This window comes from Cynocephalus volans, chromosome 10 (genome assembly GCF_027409185.1).
Source record: "Cynocephalus volans isolate mCynVol1 chromosome 10, mCynVol1.pri, whole genome shotgun sequence".
Lineage (NCBI taxonomy): Eukaryota > Metazoa > Chordata > Mammalia > Dermoptera > Cynocephalidae > Cynocephalus > Cynocephalus volans.
In genome coordinates, this window is record NC_084469.1 from 56,134,439 (window position 1) to 56,154,743 (window position 20,305).

Below are 20,305 nucleotides of genomic sequence, written 5' to 3' on the forward strand. Positions count from 1 at the left end.
TAATAGGTCAGAACTGGTCATATGGCTACTATTTGCTGCAAGAGATTATGAGATGGTGAATAGTTTAGCTTCCACACTTCATAGTAGTGGAAGGCAAAAACAAAGGAATGTGAATGGTCTTGGGAAGTTAATCTACCATATCTTCATGTCAGGGGAAACATCTGTTAAAATATGACTAGGAGATCAAAAAGTAACTAAGTGGTTGACAGTAGTCAAGAAAAGTATTTAGGAGAAGAGTAAGGAGGGACTTACCTCACAGATATTAAAACTTAACCATTAATCCACTGTAATCAAAAGAGTATGGTATTGATAGACACATAGACCAATGGAATAGAATTGAGAGTCCAGAAATAAAACCATACATCTGTGGTCAATTGATTCCAACAACGGTGCTAAGTCTATTCAATAGGGAAAAGAATAGTCTCTTCAACGAGTGGTGGTGGGACACTGGATATCCACATTCAAAAGAAGAAAGTTGGAGTGATGTCATGCAAAATGTCTGAGTAGAAATATGTAGGAGTTGGTCCCCATGCTTAGTCAACCACTGAACTGGAAAAAGTGATCTGTGAGATACCATCAAGAATGCTAACCTAGGCATCAAAGGACTCCTAGAAGGAGAAGAGAGAAAGGGGGAAATTTTTTAGAAGAAAACATAACCTCAAACTTCCCAGATCTGATGAAAGACATGAATCTATACATCCAAGGAGCTCAATGAATTCCAAGCAGGATGAATTCAAAGAGATCCACACTGAGACACATTATAGTCAAACTGTCAAACCCAAAGACAGATAAAGAATTTTGAAAGCAGCAAGAAAGAAGAAACTCATCACATACAAGGGATCCTCAATAAGATTAACACAGCTGCTTTCTTATCAGAAATCATAGAGGCCAGAAAAGAGTGGAATGAAATATTTAAAGTCATGAAAAACAAAACCAAAAACCTGTCAATAAAGAAATCTATATCCAGCAAAACCATCCTTCAAGAATAGAGATGAAATTAAGACATTTCTAGATAAACAAAAGTTGGACACTTTAACACTTTCTGTAGTGGATAGAAAGATTAATAAGCAAGTAGAGTACTACTTAATAGAAGATTAATAAACAAGTAGAGTACTTGATCAACTCTATAGAATACACATTTACCTCAGGTGCACATGGAACATTCACCAGGATAGACAATGTTAGGCCACAAAACAAGACTTAATTAAATTTAAAAAGATTGAAATCATACAAAGTGTCCTTTCTGGCTGGCTAGCTCAGTTGGTTAGAACATGGCCTTATAACACCAATGTCAAGGGTTTGGTTCCTGTACCTGTCAGCTGCCAAAAAAAAAAAATATATCCCTTCTGATCACAATGGAATGAAACTAGAAATTAAGAGAAGGAAAACTGGAAAATTCACAAATATGTGAAAATTAAAGAACACGTTCTAAAACAATCAATGGGTCAAAGAAAAAATTGCAAGGGGAAATTAGAAAACACCTTGAAATAAATACAGAAACACAACATATTAAAATATATGTGATGCAGCAGAAACAAAGCTGAGTGAAGTTTACAGCTACGAACACCTACACTAAAAGAGAAGAAAGATCTCAACTCAATAAACTAACTGTACATCTTAAGGAACTAGAAAAAGGAGAACAAATTACACCCAAAAGTAGCAGATGGAAGGAAATAATAAAGATTGGAGTGGAGATAAATGAAATAGAGAATCAAAAAACAATAGAGAATCACTGAAAACAATAGTTGTTTTTTTTTAAAGGTCAACAAAATTGATAAACCTTTAGGTACACTAAGAACAAAAGAGAGAAGACTTCAGTTACTAAAATCAGAAATTAAAGTGGAGATATTACTACCTACTTTACAGAAATAAAGGGGATCTTAAGAGAATATTATGAACAATTGTACACCAACAAATTGGATAACCTAGATGAAATGGAAACATTTCTATAAACACATAAACTACCAAAACTTGTTGAAGAAGAAACAGAAAATTATATTTATATAACAAAAAGAGATTGTTTTATATATATATATATATATTAAACAAAAAAGAGATTGAATCAGTAATAATAATAATAATTTAAAAATCCCAATGAAGAAAACCCAAGACCAGATGGTTTCACTGGTAAATTTTATCAAACCCTTAAAGACAAATTAATACCAATTGTTCTCAAACTTTTCCAAAAAATTAAAGAGGGGAATATTTCCTAACTCATTCTATGAAGCCATCATTACCCTAATACCAAAGCCAGACAAAGACATTACAAGAAAAAAGTAAAGAGTAATATTCCTTATGAATATAGATGCAAAAGTACTCAGCAAAATACTAGCAAACCAATAACACCAAGGCCAATGGTTCAGATCCCCATACTGACCAGCTGCCAAAACAAACAAACAAACAAACAAAAACTAGCAAACCAAATTCATGAGCATATTAAAAGGATTATCTTCTATAGTCAAGTGGGATTTATCCCTGGAATGTATGAGTAGTTCAATATACAAAAATCAATGCGATACACCACATTAATAGAATGGAAGAAGATAACCACATGATAATCTCAACTGATGAAGAAAAGGTATTTGAAAAAATCCAACATTCATTCATGACAAAAACACTCCATAAACTAGGATTAGATGGAAACTTCCTTAACACAATAAAGGCAGTGTATAAAAATCCCATGGCTAGCATTATACTGAATGGTGAAGGACTGAAAGATTTTCCCCTAAGATCAGGAACAATCAAGATACCCACTTTTGCACTTTGCTTTAACACAGTACTGGAAGTTCTAGTCAGAGCAATTAGGTAAAAAAAAAAAAAAAGAAAGAAAGAAAGAAAGAGAAATAAAAGGCATACAAATTGGAAAGAAAGAAATAAAGTTCTGTCTGTTTGCAGAGGACATTATCTTTTATGTAGAAAACCCTAAAGAACACACACAGAGACACACATACACACAAATTGTTAGAGCTGATAAATGATTTCAGCAAAGTTGCAGGATACAAAACCAGTACACAAAAATTGTTTGTATTTCTTTTTTTTTTTTTTAAAGATGATTGGTAAACAGATCTTAACCCTTGACTTGGTGTTGTTAGCACCATGCTTACGCAGTGAGCTAACCGGTCATCCCTATATGGGATCCGAACCCATGGCCTTGGTGTTATCAGCACCACACTCTCCCGAGTGAGCCAAGGGCCTGCCCAAATTGTTGTATTTCTATACACTGCCAATGAACAATATGAAAGGAAAATTAAGAAAACAATTCCATTTATAACAGCATTAAAAAGAATAAAACATTTAAGTATAAATTTATACAAAGAGATGAAAGACTTGTATACTGAAAACTACAAAACATTGCTAAAATAAATTAAAGAAGCACAGCCTTATGACACCAAGGTCATGGGTTTGGATCCCCATACTGGACAGCTGCCCAAAACAAAACAAAACAAAACAAAAAGAAATTTAAAAAGACAAATAAATGGAAAGACATCCCATGTTCATGAATTGGGAGGCTTAATATTGTTAAGATGACACTACTACCTATAGTAGGTTGCTGGCGCTGCCATAACAAACAGACTGGGTAGCTTAAACAGCAGAAATTTATTTTCTTACAATTCTGGAGGCTACGCGTTAACAATCAAGGTCTTCGCAGGTTGGTATCTTCTGAGGCCTCTCTCCTTAGCTTTCTGACGGCCTTGTAATCGTGTCCTCACAGTCTCTTCTCTGTGTGCATACATCCCTGGTATCCCTTTGTGTGTCCCAATTTCCTCTTCTTATAAAGACTCCAGTCAGATTGGACTAGAGCCCACCCTAAGGGCCTCATTTTAACTTAATCTCTTCTTTAAAGGCCCTATCTCCAAATAACAGTCACATTCTGAGGTACTGGAAGTTAGGGATTCAACATATGAATTTGGGGCAAAATTCAGCCCAAAACACAACTCAAGGAGATATACAGAGTCAATGAAATCCCTATCATAATCCCAACGGCAATTTTGCAGAAACAGAAAAACCCATCCTAAAATTCATATAGAATTGCAAGGGACCCTAAATAGCCCAAACTAGCTTGAAATAGCAAAACAAAGTTGGAAGACTCACACTTCCTGATTTCAAAACCCACTACAAATTTACAGTAATCAAAACAGTGTGGTACTGGCATAAAGACACACATATAGACTAACGTAACAGAACAGAGAGCCCATAAATAAACCCTCACATACTCGTATACAGTCAATTGATTTTGACAAGGGTGCCAAGATCATTCAATCAGGAAGGGACACTCATTCAAATAAATGGTGCTGGGAAAACTGGATAGCCACATGCAAAAGAATTAAGTTGGATTCTTACCCTATACTGTATGCAAAATGTAACTCAAAATGGGTCAAATTCCTAAATTTAAGAGCTAAAACTACCAAACATAAGACTATAAAAATCTTTACCACCTTTGATTTGTCAATGCTTTCTTAAGTATGACACCAAAAGCGCAGACAACAAAAGGAAAAATAGACAAATTGGACTTCACTTAAAAATTTTTGTCAATCAAAGGATACTATCAAGAGAGTGAAAAAGCCCACAGAATGAGAGAAAATATTTTTAAATAATATATCTAATAAGGGATTAATATCCAGATTATAAAGATCTCCTACAACTTACCAACAAAAACCTACAAATAACCCAAGTAAGAAATGCGCAAAAGATTTGAATAGACATTTCTCCAAAGAAGATATACAAATTGCCAATAAGCACATGAAAAGATATTAATCATTATTAGTTCAGGGAAATGCAGGTCAAAACCATGATGAAATAACACTTCACATCCCCTGAGTTGGCTATAATAATAACAATAATAATAATAAAACATGGAAAATAAGTGTTGGTAAGGATGTGGAGAAATTGGAACCCTTGCTGGTGTAACCCATAACTCATTTTGGTGGGAATGTAAAATGGTTTAGCTGCTGTGGAAAATGGTTTGGTTCTTGAAAAAGTTAAACATAGAATTACCATATCACCCAACAATTTCACTTTTAGATATACAATTCAAAATAAGTAAAAACATGTATTCAAACAAGCACATGTACATGTAGGTTCATAGCAGCACTACGCACGATAGTGAAAAGGTGACAACAGCCCAAATGTTCATCAATGAATGAATGGATAAACAAATTGTTGAATACACTTGTATATACAATAGAACATTTTCAGCCATATAAAAGAATGACATTCTGATACATGCTGCAGCATCTATGAACCTCTAAAACAGTATGCTAAGTGAAAGAAGCCAGACACAAAAGGTCACATATTGTATAATTCTATTAATATGAAATACCCAGGGCAGATAAATACATAGAGGAAGAATGTAGATTGGTGGTTACCAAGGACAGGGGAAAGAAGGGAATGGCAAGCGAATAATTAAAGGGCATAGGGTTTCCTTTTGTGGTGATGAAAAATGTTTTTGAAGTAGATGGAGGTAGTCTTTGCACAATATTGTGAATGTGCTAAATGCCACTGAATTGTTCACTTTATTATTTTTCATTAAAAATTTTTTTTTGGCGATGGCCAGTATAAAGATCCAAACCCTTGACCTTGATGTTATGAACTGTTCGCTTTAAAATGGTCCATTTTATTGTGTGAATTTCACTTCAATCATATATATCTATTAATATTATCTAATATTATCTATAATATATATTAATATATTATATCTATTAATATAATATCAATATAGGTAATCTATTAATATAAATATAATTAACATTTAACGCTATACATTACATATAATAATATAAGTATATATTTAAAACGGTATGGTGTTTGCCAAGAATATAGTGACCAGTAGAATATAATAGATGGCTTAAGATATATCTGATTTTTTTTTATATGTGATTATTGAAGATAATTTAATATAGGACACAAATGTATTTCATTTTGGTGGAAAAACAATAGCTTACTTAATAAATGATTCTGGAAAAATTTACCATCAGATAGAAATTAAACAGATTTCATCAAACCTAGCAGAATATCCAAAAATTAATTCAGATTAATAAAAATTACGTTTGGAAGAAAAGCAAATATTTTACCAAAAAATTTTGGAGAATGTTTGTTTTACTTTGGGATGGGAAGAACTTACGAAGAAAAATAGAAAACACAAGCACAAATGGAAAATTACATAAATTTAACATATAAAAATTAATAATTTTTGCACATCAAAAGATACTATATATATTAAGTCAGATAAACAATAAACCAAGGAAAATAGTTGCAACAGATATGACAAATAAAAGATTTTAGTTCTAATATGCAAAAAGTGCCTAAAAATTTATAGGAAAATGCAACAAGGCCACAGAAAATTTCACAGAAAAAGAAATTCAAATGTCCAGTAAACACAGCAAAGGATGCTCAATCTCAGTAATAGGAAAATGCAAACTAAAGTAACAGAAAATTAGTGCTTGTCGCCTCTCAGAGTGGCAAAAGGAAAAAGAAGCTACAAAGTCCAGTAGAGGTGATGTTGCCAGCGCTCTTACTTTGTTTGTGAAACAGAACCGATAATTTGGGAAAGTAATCTTATGATGTAAACTAAAATTAAAAATATGTATATCTTGACTCTGCAATCTTACATCCTAGGACCTGTGCCTTAGAAATATGTAAAACAAGGGCCGCCCGTGGCTCACTCGGGAGAGCGTGGTGCTGACAACACCAAGCCAAGGGTTAAGATCCCCTTACAGGTCATCTTTAAAAAAATAAAATAAAATAAAATAAAAAAGAAAAGAAATATGTAGAACAGATCGGGCCAGTCTGAGTGCAGTAGTATTTAAAACTAATTGATCACAACCAGTTACAGATTATTTTGTTTCTTCTCCACATCCGCTGTCTCGCTTGACTAGACTTTAAAAAATACAATAGCTCAGTACCAGCCACCTGCCTAAATAATAAAAATATATAAATAAAATAAAATAAAATAAAAAACTGGTTATGTGGTGTTATAGCACCAAGGTCAAGGGTTTGCATCTCTGCACACCAGCCAGCCGCCGAAAAAAAAAAAAAGAAAACAGAAAAAGAAATTGGTTAAAGCGTGGTGGTAGTAACACGAAGGTTCGGGGTTTGATCCCTGTACCAGCCAGCCGCCCCCAAAATTAAATAAACAAATAAAACAACTGTATATAAAGATACATTTAAGAATTGTTATTGAGCTTCATACCGGCCAGCCACAAAAAAAAGAAAAAAAAAAAAAAAAAAGAACTGTTATTGCTGCATTGTTAGCAGTGGCAAACAAACAAAAATAACCCAAATATCAACATGGGAACCATTAAATCGATTACTTACATATATATTCATCCTGCGGAATATTATGCAGCCAGTTTTTTGTTTTTGCTTTTTTTTAAGTGTCAGAAATACGTGCATTGAGCGACAGAGATGTCTTTAATATATTGCTAAAACAGACTTTGTAGCACTGGTCAATTGGCTCAGCTGGTTAGAGTGCTGTACTGATAACACCAGGGTCAAGGTTTCGGATCCCCACACAGGCCATCTGCCAAAAACACCCAACGAAACAAAAAACAAAAAGGGGGGGGGGGCTTTGCAGAAAGTATGTATTGTATAATTCAGTTTTTGTTTAAATATTTTTTAGCGTCACAAGTTATTTAACATAATCATCTATTCACTCACTCAACAAATATTTATTGACTGCCTACTAACATGTGCCAAGCACTGAGATATTAGGTATTCAGCAGTAAAGGAAACTGCTAAAGATCCCTGTCCTCATGGAGCTGACATTCTAGACGATGGCGACAGAATTGGGTTTTGACAAAAAGGAATGTTGAAAGGCAGGTGTAATATTTATGCATCAATGGCGGAAGTAGGAGTTGGGATTTTAAAAAAATTAGGAACCCTCTGCTTACATGCGGCATTTAGAGCCATAGGACTGGATAATTTTTGTAAATAGTTTTTGCTTATTTGTATAAGCTTGGAGAAAAATGTGGAAGGATTCACTGAGAAAGAGACTAAAGAGGGAGACCTAGGTTCAAATCCCAGCTGTTGGTCCTTTGGAAGGTTACCCAGCCACTCAAAGCCTGTCTATAAAATGGGAAGAATAATACAGCTGTCCAAATGACTCCGCATCGCCACCTCTTGGCTTAAAGAAGCTGCCCTGAAGGTGGAACCCCTCAGACAGTAACGTAGCCTTTCGAACGCGCGAGCTGAACCCAAGGCAGCCATATTGATTACGGGAGTTGGGGGGCGGGAGGAAGTTGAGGCTGTCATTTTCAGTTAGGGAAGGCGCCGAATTCTAGTCACCATCTTGAGTGGCAGCAGAGGCGGAAGCTGACATGTTCATTAAGGGCAGGGCTCCGAGGGCACTCCCCCGAGAGCGACGGCAAGCTCCCCGCGGCAGGCAGAGAGCGGCCTTTGTAGCCCCGCCCCCAAGCGTGGGCTCCACCTCCCGGCCCCACTTCCGCCGGGCGAGCATCCGTAGTCGTCGCTGCCGTAAAAGCAGGTGGTTTGCCGCATCACGGAAGATGGCGGCCGCGGCGGTGAACGGGGCGGCGGGCGTCTCGAGCTCCGGGCCAGCTGCGACCTCGGGCGCGGTCCTACAGGCAGCGGCCGGCATGTACGAGCAACTCAAGGGGGAGTGGAACCGTAAAAGCCCCAATCTTAGCAAGTGCGGGGAAGAGCTGGGCCGCCTCAAGGTAAGGGTCGGTGGGCCCCAGATACCAAGTGCTTGCGGGGGGCGCTGCTAGGGGTCTGGACCGAACCACATTCCGGGCTGTGGGAGAGGCTACGGGCCTCTAAGTGCCGACGGGGCCAAGGCAAGCTAGGGCATGCGATAGGGTGAAAGATTCGGGACAGCCAAAGTGCGGTCTTGGAGGGATCATGACGTGAGAGAGGCCCCGGACGGACCAAACGCGGCCCCATGGGGCCGGGTTTGGGGGGGTGGCGGTGAGAGTGACGGAAAGACTGGTTATGGCAGAACCGAGTGAGGGGTTAAATTTTTGGTGCTTGGAGTCCTAACTGGTTGGAGTGGCAGGATGGGGGTGTCGGGGTTTTTCTGATGGCAGGTTCCAGACAAGACCAAGTGAGTAATGAGGAGTGCACAGGGTGATGAAAGAATGAGGCTGAGATGATGAAGGTGTAGGAGATGTGTGGTTAAGACCAGGCCAAGTTAGGATCTGAGAGATCTGGGTCACAGCGATGTATCTGTGGGGAGAGGGGCCAGCCAAGTTATGGAGACAGGACTAAACCCTAAAATATTCTTATAGGTAGAGAACAAGAACATGGGGCCCAGGGTGCTTCAAACCAAGTGTGTTTGGGAAGAGGTATAAATACAGTAGCTGGACCAAGTTGAGTATGATAAGAACGCTGTATGGGCTGGACTGTGGGGGGTGGTTAGTGCCCCCTTTTCCCTCCTTTAGTCCCTCCCTGATGTAGGTTTTGGGGGTAGCTCAGCCGCCCTTCCCCCAATAGAGCGTGGGGAAGGTCTGCCAGGAACCAAAGGTGCTGGTGTCCTCCCACCTCCATGATTCCATTCGGTCAGGCACTGAGTGTCTCTCCCGTGTCCCCAGTGGGTCTATTAATAATTGTAATATGAGGTAATCCTAAATGAGCACTCACTGTGTGCTCAGGCCCTGTTCTGAATGCTTTATGAGGACTGACTCTTAATACTCCTAACAATTTTATGAGTCAGGGATGATGGGTATCTCCATTTTCCAGGAGCCTAGAAAAGGTAAGTAACCTGTATTTGAAATCCCATCTTCTTCCTTCCTTACGTCTCCTCCCTGTCAGCTGGTTTTGCTGGAGCTCAACTTTCTGCCAACCACAGGGACCAAGCTGACCAAACAGCAGCTCATTCTTGCCCGTGAGTATCACTTGGGTTGGTGGGGGGTTATGGGCTGAGGCTTGTGGCAGGAATGGCAGCAGTGGCGGTTGGGGGAGGGACTTAAGTCACTTCCTGAGAGCCCATCCTGTCACCCACAGGTGACATACTGGAGATTGGGGCCCAGTGGAGCATCCTACGCAAGGATATCCCCTCCTTCGAGCGCTACATGGCCCAGCTCAAATGCTACTACTTTGATTACAAGTGAGAATGGACCCTGTGCCTGGTTGGGGGGTGGAGTGGTGGTTACATGGCAGCTCTTATGTCTGGAGCTGCAGCCACTCAGGTCATCTTTCTTCACTTGGGAACTCTTGCATTTTTTTAGTTCTGTCCCCAGAGGTTGCAGGGTCAGGGGGTTGGCCTGGAGGTCCCGAGTCTGGGATTGTATGATTCAGTCTCTGTAGGTCTCCAGTCTGTTTCCCCCTACCCATCTGCACACTACATCCCTCTGCTCAGTGTGGCCATTATCACCTTTTACCTGCCCTGGCTCCAGCCTTGCTCCCTCTGACTCATACTACCATGGCAGCCAGTAGGATCTTTGTGACACTAAAATTTGACCCTTTTGATCCCCTGCTCAAAAGTTGTCATGGGAGCTGGCCAGTTAACTCAGTTGGTTAGAGCATGGTGCTGATAACACCAAGGTCCAGGGTTAGATCCCTGTACTGGCCAGCTGCCAAAAAAAGAAAAGAACCTGTCATGGCTCTTCATGATCCTCAGTCTCAAGACCAAGTTCTTTCTTTCGGCCTCCAGTGCTGTCCCAGCCGGACTCTTCTGCCTGTGCCTCCCCATTCTGGCCCTGACCCAACTATACTTCCCCATCCCAGCCTTGTGTCTCCCACTGGACTGTGAACTGCCTAAAGGCAGAGCCTGGAACTGTCTTGGTGACTGCTGTGTCCCCAGCATTGCCTACCACAGGGCCAGGCCCAGAGCAGGGACTCACTGGGTATGTGTTGAATATGAAACTGAATGACACCTGTGTAGGTTAATGATAAAGAATTTGACATCAGACAAACCTGAGTTTAAAACTTCCTGCCATTTCCTGATTATGTTGTCTTGAGCAAATGACTTCTTTTCCGTGTCTCTGTTTCCTTCTTAAAGTGTGGGTTATGATTCTTAATATAATCATAGCTAACACTTATACAGTGTTTATTTGGACCACATACTTTTCTAATCATTTTACAATGGTTAAATAATTTAGTTTACTTACCCTTATTCATTTAATCCATCTCTATGAGATGGATAGTGTGGTGATACCCATTTTACAGTTGGACAAACTGAGGCTGAGTCACTACACCGAGGTGAGGTCACTTGCTTGGGTTGATATGACTTATAAGTGACTGCTTTGTGCCTCTTTGGACATCAGTTTCCTCATCCCAAAGCTCAGGACCCAATATTCCTTCAAAGAGACAGCACAGGGAAGTTGTCAGGGTGGAGCCTGGGATGGGGTGCTTATTAGGTCCCTATGCCCTTCTTACCTTGGTTTCCCTTCCCTGGTCCACAGGGAGCAGCTCCCCGAATCGGCCTACATGCATCAGCTCTTGGGCCTCAACCTCCTCTTCCTGCTGTCCCAGAATCGGGTGGCTGAGTTCCACACAGAGTTGGAGCGGCTGCCTGCCAAGGACATCCAGACCAATGTCTACATCAAGCACCCTGTGTCCCTTGAGCAAGTGAGGCTGGGGAAAGGGAAGTGGAGGGCCTGGCTAAAGTGAGTGGCGCAGGGATACATTAGGGAGGGTTTCCTGGAGAAGAGGGCAGGGTTTGCCCATCTTTCAACCCATGGATTCATTTACTTATTCATCCAACAAATATTGAGCCCAACTGTGTGCCAGGCACTGTGATAGGTTTTCAGACTGTGCAATGCATCAAACAGATAAAAACCCTGATCTTGTGGAGATGACATTCAGGGGAGAAAGCAGACAGAAAAATAAGTAACCTATATAGTTTGTCAGATGTTAAGTGCTGTGGAGAAAAATAAAGCAGGAAGGAGGGTGAATAGTCATGGACGGGGTAAAATTTTATATAGGGTGGTCAGGGAAGGTCTCATGAAAAGATGAAATTTGAGAAAGACTCGAAAGGGATGAGGAACATATGGATAGCCTGACATGTCTATAAGGCAGAGACATGCCTGCTGTATTTGAGGGACAGGGAAGAAGGCAGTGTTTCTGGGACAAGGTGAGCAGGGCCAGGGAAAAGCCTTAGGACCTAAGGTTAGGAAGTTGTTCCTAGAGCTGAGGTCTCATGGGAGGATTTGGCCATGGGAAGAGGTTGGTAGAGAGGGTAGTTACAGCAGGCAGCACAGTTTGGGCAAAGGTGTGGAAGGATGAGTCTGGGGTGGATCCGTCTCTGTCTCCCTCCTACAATTGGAGAATAGAAAAGATCATTAGATACCAGCCTACGGCATGCTCAGAGAGTGAGTGAATGTGCATGTATATATGTGTGTGTGTGTAAACTAGAGGGCTTCCTGGAAGAGGAGGGACCTAGTCTGCACAGGGAATGGGTGGCTGTTTGGCCAAGGGTTTTCTAACAGAGTAGGGATTATGGGAGTACTAGGAGTATGGCCTCAGCAGGTAGGCCCCTGTGCTGCTTTTCCTCATCTCTCTTCTTCCCCATCCCTGGCTTTTGCAGTACCTGATGGAGGGCAGCTATAACAAGGTGTTTCTAGCCAAGGGTAACATCCCTGCCGAGAGCTACACCTTCTTCATTGACATCCTACTTGACACTATCAGGTGCGTGGGGGGCCAGGACCCTGTGGGGTTTGGAAAGAGCTTCGACTCAGGAGTCAGACAGCCCTGAGTTTGAATCTGTTTCTGGCCACTTGTGATTTGGGTAGGCTGGGTCTGTTTCTTATCCTTCTAGCACCTCAGTTCTTTTCCGTGACCTATAACTGGTCATGAAATGATAGGTAAGGGCCCTTATCTTGCTCTGGGTTATTTACATGTGTGGCCATATGTGTCAGACCTGACCATGGGCTTGGTGCCCAGACAGCAGTCAGTGGACAGGAACTATGTTATCTCTCAGAATGCTCCGGCCCACCTCCCGTCCCAGATACTCATCCAGCAAGTCATGTGACCTCACCTCAGAACACGTAAACTTTATTGCCCCTTCTCTAGAATGGGACCACCAAGTCTCAGCAGCCCTTCAGATTGCGTGTGCACAAGTGACATCATGGGCAGGTGGGCATGATATAGAATCCCTTGTGGAGTAATAGGGTATGGAAGTGGTGATGGAGTTGATACACTCAGGCAAAGTGCCAGATTGAAATGGGTTTCCATTCCTTGGGTGGCAAAGGCAAGCCTAGAGACCTGGCAGGAATGAGGAGGGTAGCTTAGTGGGTTTAGGTTATTTTTTATTATGAAATATTTTAGCTCTCCAAAATGAACAGGGAGTTAATATAATGAGTACTCACATACTTACCATCTGGCCTAAAAGAATATCTGAGAAATGGATGCACTGCTCCCTGTCACTATTTTTTCCCCAGAGCTAACTCCTTCCCCCATTCCAGACTTGATGCCTTGCTGGTTTTTTTTACTTTAATGGTGTTCATAATGCCTCTTGATGGGTACAAGGAACTCCTCAGGATCTATGAAGTGGGGTGCAGTGCCCTTGTGAGGGCAGTGTTATGTGAAGAGATTCCTGCATGTGAATTCCAAACTGGCTTTCATACAGCCTGAAACCCTTGTGGCTGGGAGTGGGATTCAAAGTTTGCGCTCAGTAGTGAGAGAAATCTAGGCATAGATCTCCCTGTGGCCCTTGCTCGCTTTGTAACTCTGATCAAATTACTCCCCCCCTCTCTCAGCCTTGATCAGTAAAACAGGGCATGTAACATATTCCCAGTCATCAGTGCTGAACTGAAGGATCAGAGCTGACATGTGTCAGGCCTGGGAGGTTGTCTTTGCTTAATAATGAGAACCTCATCATCTTCCCCCAGGGATGAGATTGCTGGGTGCATTGAGAAGGCTTATGAGAAAATTCTTTTCACTGAGGCCACCCGGATCCTCTTCTTCAACACACCCAAAAAGATGACGGACTACGCCAAGAAGGTGGCTGGGGTGCAGGGCAAGGGGCTGTGGGGCCAAGGTGTGCACTCACTAATAGCAATGTGACGTGGTCTAGAGAGACACTGGGACAAGATTGCCCAGGTTTAAATCCAGCTGTGTGCCCTTAGGCAGGTTGCCAAACCTCTCTGAGCTTCAGTTTGCCTGTCTGTAGAATGGGGCTTATCACACATGGGATGAGCATAGTACCTGACACCTGGTGGAGGTAGGTGCTCCACACATTGGCTGCTGTCCTTATCACAACTCCTTAGAGGTGGCAGCTTTTCCTCTGAGACTTTGCATCATTTGGTCTGGGGCCTTTGAGCAGAAGCAATGCTCCTGCAGACACTGATGAATGCTGTGTAGTGACCCTGGTGTCCCAGGAGCAGGAGGAGGGTCAAGAACACCCTGTAGAAGGGGTGAAATTGATTTTGAGTGCTGGCAGCAGTTGATACTGATTGATCACTTACTCCGGGCCGAACATTATTCTCGATGCTTTAGGTGTATAAATTCAGGGCCAGCTCGTGGCTCACTTGAGAGAGTGTGGTGCTGATAACACCAAGGCCACAGGTTTGGATCCCTATATAGGGATGGCCGGTTAGCTCACTTAGGAGAGCGTGGTGCTGACAACACCAAGTCAAGGGTTAAGATCCCCTTACCGGTCATCTTAAAAAAAAAAAAAAAAAAAAAAAAATGTGTAAATTCACCAAATTCTCCTAGCAGACCCAGAGAGGTGTGTAATTAGGGTCCCTGTTTGAAACATGGAGAAACTGAGGCACAGAGAGGTGAAATTACTTGCCTAGAGCAGTGCAGGTAGAGTAGGTTGATGAGGAAAGTGAGCCATGGCACACATGGGTTAAGTGCTGGCTCTACAGGGTGGGGAGGGAGGCTTTGTGATTACCGCACCCATCTCTAATCGCTCCCTTTCTGCAGCGAGGGTGGGTCCTGGGCCCCAACAACTACTACAGTTTTGCCAGCCAGCAGCAGAAGCCAGAAGACACAACCATCCCCTCCACGGAACTGGCCAAACAGGTCATCGAGTATGCCCGTCAGCTGGAGATGATCGTCTGAGCCCGCCAGGCACTGGGGTGGGGCAGGGCATGCGTTATTTAAAATAGTTACAGTGCAGGGTTTCCTCCAATAAAGGTGAATTGATATTCTCTTCTAGGCCCTTGTCTCCCCCAGTTGGGATAGTGGGAAGACAAGTTCTTATCTCTGAAGAACCTGGAAGTTTTGGGGCCTTCAGGGGTTGGAGGTAACACCTCTGATTTGTGGCCATTGCACAGCCTCTGTTTCATGGCCGTTGCTCAGAGTCAGCGTCTGTTTCATGGCCATTGTTCAGGGTCTCAAACACAGATGCCCACTGCATGGCCCCAGTGGCACTGGCCAATGAGAGAGCACAGGCCCCAGATGGAGGAACTGTTTCAGCCATTTGTGGACACATGAGAATGCGGGACCAGGTTAACAGATTTTTTCAGCTAAGGTGGTGAAGTGTCCCAGTTTTTAAAATGTTAGCAATGAATTAAACAATTTTAAAATGACATGTGAAATGGACCCTGTCTGTGAGCTACCAGTTTGAGCCCTCTGTGGAATGAAAGGTGTGGGCCTTGTCATGGGCTTGCTCTGGTTCCCACACTTCCTGAGCCAGCTCTGTGACTTTGGACCTCCCCACCCCCCAGCTTATGTTTCCTGCTTCGAAGTTCTTGGGAAAATATTTAAGGCACAGAGTTCAAATTTGACTGAGCCATTTGTGGGATGTGGGATTTTCAAGAAAGTCTTCCAGAGTTTTCCTTACTGTAAAAGAGAATGATCACTCCCTCTTTCCAAAGTGGTTTGTGCTGAAACTCTGAGCTTGGTACCAGGTCAGCTCAGAAATGGGGCTGATATTTAAGGGGAATGAGACCACCCTAGCTCTGGGCCCATCAGTCTGGATGGGGATGAATGGAACCTCAATTATTGCTGCTCTGGGTCCATCCTTCTTGTTTCTAGAATGTGGTGCTTTCATGGAGAATTCTGCCCTGCCCCATCCTACCCCTTCAACCCTGAGTGGGTGACTGACAGGCAGCTAGGTATCTGGATTGGTTATTTTATTGGCATGGAGGGGAAGTGGAGGGCGTTGAGCAGATTGCACTCAGTTGGAATGAGTGGCCTGCAAGTCGTAGTGCTCCAGCCCAGCTACCAGGGAGACAGCCAGCTTGATGGTGGTGACCCAGGGCGGCTCACTCAGGTGGTTGGTGGTTGTGCTCAGCCTAGGGGGAGGATAGAATCAGTAGGGCCTGGCTGTGTGACTGGGCCCTTACCCCTTCTAGGCTTCACCCTCCCCATGTGAATAAGGAAACTTCTGAAGGCTATGTCTGAATATCCCAGAGGCAGTTTAGGGCAGGGCTGTACCCACTTAATCTTTGTAAGAAAGGGGGTTGAGGGTTAGTGATGGTGTCCCAGTTGAGCCCCAAGAGGTCCAGGGAGAGTGTCTCAGTGATTCAGTGTCCTCAGGAGCCAGGATCAAGCCCTGGTGACCAGACCCGGAGATTGAGTATGGGGGCAGACAGAGGATACAGTGTCACCCTTGGATCTGCACATTCAGGAGCAGTCTCTGCAGCACAAGGGGTGGGGCATCAGTGCCCTCTGGTGGTCAAAGACTTGGATCCCAAAGTTAGGAGAAATTGCCAAAGGCTGGAGGAGTCAGGTGTCTGAGGGAGTAGGCCACGGCTTCCTCTGTGTCCAGGAAAATTGGAGGCCTAGACATAACCCCCGTTTGGTTCCAGGAAGACAGTTAGCTCTTGCCCCCATATCCCACTTGGTGCCCTTAAGGATAGGGTCAGGCCAACTGGGACCAGCTTCCCTTCCTGATGGCTCCTTAGAGTAACAGGAGAGTCAAGGGTCAACTTGGAGGTGTGGATACAGTAGGGCTGGGCCAAGGAGTGCCCTCTCCCCAGTCGGGTCATTATGGGATCATGGCTCCTCTTGGTCCTGAAGGATTGGAGCTCCCGTAGGTTTGAAATACAGCCAAGAGGAGGGTCAAGGGTCAAGGGTCAGGATGCCAAAGGGTTGAATAGGACTCTGTCCAGGATAGTCTGGGGTTCAGGATTTGGAGGGGTATGCCATCCCCTCCCTACTCCCTGATCTCCCCTCACCAGGCAGACACGTTGCGTGGCAGGCGGCGATGGCGCGACTGATGGTGGCAGTAACACTTGCAGGGACAAGAGTTAAGCACCTGGAAGGGCGGCCAGTGGCGCACGGCACCCATGTTAGCAGCCCCAGCCGGAGAGGCACAGCTGCCACCATCCCCTCCACCGCTGCTGTCAGTCACAGTAGCTGTAGTCCGTTCGCGAGGACCATCTCCAGGCGTGCCATCCTCATGGGTCATGGCCCGGGCCGCTCGGAGACCCTTGTTCCTGCGCGTGCGGGCCTTGATGGACGCAGGCGCAGGCTCAGGCAGCGACGGTTCCGCTGCGGTGGGAGCTGGAGCCGAGGCTGGGGCAGGGGCGGGGGTGGGGGTGGGGGTGGGGGTGGGATCCGGGGCCGGGACCTGAGCCTGGGTCTGGGCCTGGTCGGCTGCCAAGGCTGGGAGCAGAGAGGGGGTTGGGTCGGGAACCAGAGCTGACTCCACGTGACAGGGGCCCGGGGTAGGCTGAGGTGCCACAGGCAACAGCGTTGGCTGGAGAGCTGGCGGCTGCGGTGTGGGCGGTGGTGCGGGTGGTGGCGTGGGTGGTGGCGTGGGTGGTGGCGTGGGCGGCGGCGGCTGTAGCTCTTGTGGGCCGGAAGGCCCGGGGGGTCCGGGCTCCCCGTTGGTGGGCGCCGGAAAGATGAACATAGGCGGCGCCAGCAGTGCAGATGTGGGCCTCCGGGGCCCAGGAGCTGGGTGCGTCTGCCCTGGCGGAGCCGGAAGGGAGCCCCAGGGCCCGGAGAGCGCGGCCGCGCGTCGTCGGGGAGCCCCGACGCCTCTGCCACCCCCGTTGAAGCGGAAGTGGCGTTCAGGGCCATGGGGAGGGCTCGCCCAGTCGAATTTGGGCTTGGAGCCTGGGAAGGTGGTGTAGGGTGGCGGCGGTAGTACCCGGGCGTGGGACGCAGGCGCCGAGGGGGAGCTAGACCACCCTTCACCATCTCCATCGCCGCCCTTGGCTTCCTGTGCCCCTCTAGTGACTTCTCCCGAGGGACGAGCGGCTCCAGGAGCCAGGGGCCCCTGCTTCAGGACCTCAGCGTAAGAGATAGGGCCCGAGGCGGCGAAGAGTCCTCCGCCTCCGCCGCTCCCGAGCGAGGCTTTGGCCGCTAAGGAACCCGAGGCTGCCGCAGGGGGCAAGGGGGACCCCGACTTGAAGGTGACTTTACACAGCAGGCCCAGGACGGACTCGGAAGCCGCAGACCTGGCCATTTCGCCCTCACCCGGTTCGGGGGGAGGCGCCCCTCCGCGGGCCCCGCGGGCCGTCTGTTCCTCGCTGCTGGGCCCGGGCTGGTTTTCTGTGGGGTGTGCGGCGGGCGTGGCCAGAGCAGGAGCGATTCTGCGGTCCGGAGGCTGCCGGTTGGAAAGTGGTGGCGGCGGCTTTCCCGGCCCCAAGAGGGGCGGCGGAGATGGGGATGAGGCCCTCGGGACAGAATCCTTTTCGGTTAGTTGCTGGGGCGGCGGCGGCAGCGGGCGAAGGCTCGGAGGGTCGCCCTGGCCGCGATGGCTTGCCTCCAGCAGGCCGCGGATCCGGGGCACTGGAGTGCCCGTGGGTTTTCGCCACTTAGACGGCGCGGGCAGCAGGGTCCCCACGCGGGGCGGGGGTGATGTGGAGACAGCGGCCGCAGCCGTCCCCTCTGGAGGGGGCGTCACTGGCGAGGGCAGTTCTAAGGTCAGGGGCAGGGGCGAGGGTGAGGTCTGGGGCTCTGGGGGTACCATGAGTCCCGGGGGCGCGGAGCTGCCAGGGAACCAGACGCCAAGTCCGCGAGCCAGGCGCATGGCCGGGGAGGAGGTGGTCAGCTCAGGCTCCCCCGGGGATGTCCGGCGGGAGTCGGAGGTGCGGTCGGAGGCTCGTTCTTTTCGGGAGCCCCCGCCTGCGGACTGCTCCGACTGCACGTTCCCCATTTCTGACGGAGGTCGGGGACTGTGGTCAGAAAAACTCCCTCCAGTCAGTCAGCCAGGGTTGTGGGTACCCCACGAGGCTGGCTGTACTTGGTCTTAGCCTTCCGCACCGACCCGCTCCTGTCCTCCAAGATCCATTCAGGCCCTAGTGTCTAGCCGCACTCCTGTCCCTGACTTTCGACTCTCACGTTTTTCCCCCCATTGCCTCACACAGCTGCTGTTCAGGTAGTTAGGCTCCAACCCTTAACGGACTGAAGTTTCATGCGTTTCCCCTTGGCTAGTTCCTCAGATCACATCCCTACACTTTGGACACATCCCAGGTCTTCAAGTGCAAAGACTCAGGTGTCTGCCTTCTTGTCAGTTCCTCAGGCCACATCACTAATGATGGTTGTGCTTAGTAGCCTATAACGCCTTTAAGAAGTTCAAGCTTCTTAGGGCCGGCCCGTGGCTTGCTCGGGAGAGTGTGGTGCTGATAACACCAAGGCCACGGGTTCGGATCCCTATATAGGGATGGCCGGTTAGCTCACTTCGGAGAGGTGGTGCTGACAACACCAAGTCAAGGGTTAGGATCCTCTTACCGGTCATCTTTAAAAAAAAAAAAAAAAGAGTTCAAGCTTCTTTCCCTGCACTTTAACCAGGCTCCGAGACCTAGCCCCGCCCCGCTTTCAAGGCTCATCCCCACCCCCATCCGCATTCTGGCCCCGTTTCGCCTAACAAATGTCAGGTCTGGTGGTCATGCTAATCCCTCAGTCCTCATCTCTAACCCTTTGATCTTCAGGCCTCGCCCTCTTCCCAGGCAGGGGCAGATCCTCAACCTCACTCCTAAATTTCTTTTTCCTCTCTTGGTCTACCAGCCGGTGTCAACACTCTGGCTCCACCCCTTTCCCCAAGCTCCGCCCTGGCTCCTCCGCCCGGAGGACCCCACTTACCGACCCCTACAGCCGACCAAAGTTCAGACCGCGGCCCCCTGGGCCCAGGGCAGGGCGGGGAACGGCCGTAACAGAAAATAACCGAAAAGAACGGAGGTGCAGGTGAAGCCAAGAGGACGGACCCCGAGGGCGGACCCCGAGAGCTAGGCCCCGCCCCCAAGTTCTAGGCCCCGCCCTCCTGTGAGCCAGCTTGAGCCCGGCGCCTTACGAACCTGGACGTCTCTTTGAAATACACTACTCTGATGTCTTCTTCCCCGCCCCCAGACCTTCTAGTCTTAAGTCCCACCCCTTTAGAACGTTCTCCCTGCCCCTCCCCTTTAAAATACTCCGCTCCTCCCCCTTATCCCCTCCCAAAGTCCCGCCCATTGCGAACACTGCTACGTAGCTCCTCCCTTTTGGACCTCTCATCTCCGCTTCTAAG

At 46.4% G+C, this 20,305-nt stretch overlaps 2 protein-coding genes across 2 annotated transcripts; one reads left to right on the forward strand and one right to left on the reverse strand.

Moving 5' to 3' along the window:
- Positions 1–8,315: 8,315 nt before the first annotated feature.
- Positions 8,316–15,434, forward strand: PSMD8 (proteasome 26S subunit, non-ATPase 8). Its single transcript, XM_063111489.1, has 7 exons — positions 8,316–8,675; positions 9,769–9,841; positions 9,961–10,063; positions 11,361–11,526; positions 12,485–12,585; positions 13,788–13,899; positions 14,827–15,434. Exons 1-7 carry the CDS (start codon positions 8,316–8,318, stop codon positions 14,962–14,964), a joined length of 1,053 nt encoding a protein of 350 aa, XP_062967559.1. The 3' UTR covers positions 14,965–15,434.
- A 590-nt stretch (positions 15,435–16,024) lies between these two features.
- Positions 16,025–19,000, reverse strand: GGN (gametogenetin). Its single transcript, XM_063108898.1, has 2 exons — positions 17,028–19,000; positions 16,025–16,142 (listed from the first exon to the last, which is right to left on the reverse strand). Exons 1-2 carry the CDS (start codon positions 18,956–18,958, stop codon positions 16,025–16,027), a joined length of 2,049 nt encoding a protein of 682 aa, XP_062964968.1. The 5' UTR covers positions 18,959–19,000.
- Between the last annotated feature and the right edge of the window lie 1,305 nt (positions 19,001–20,305).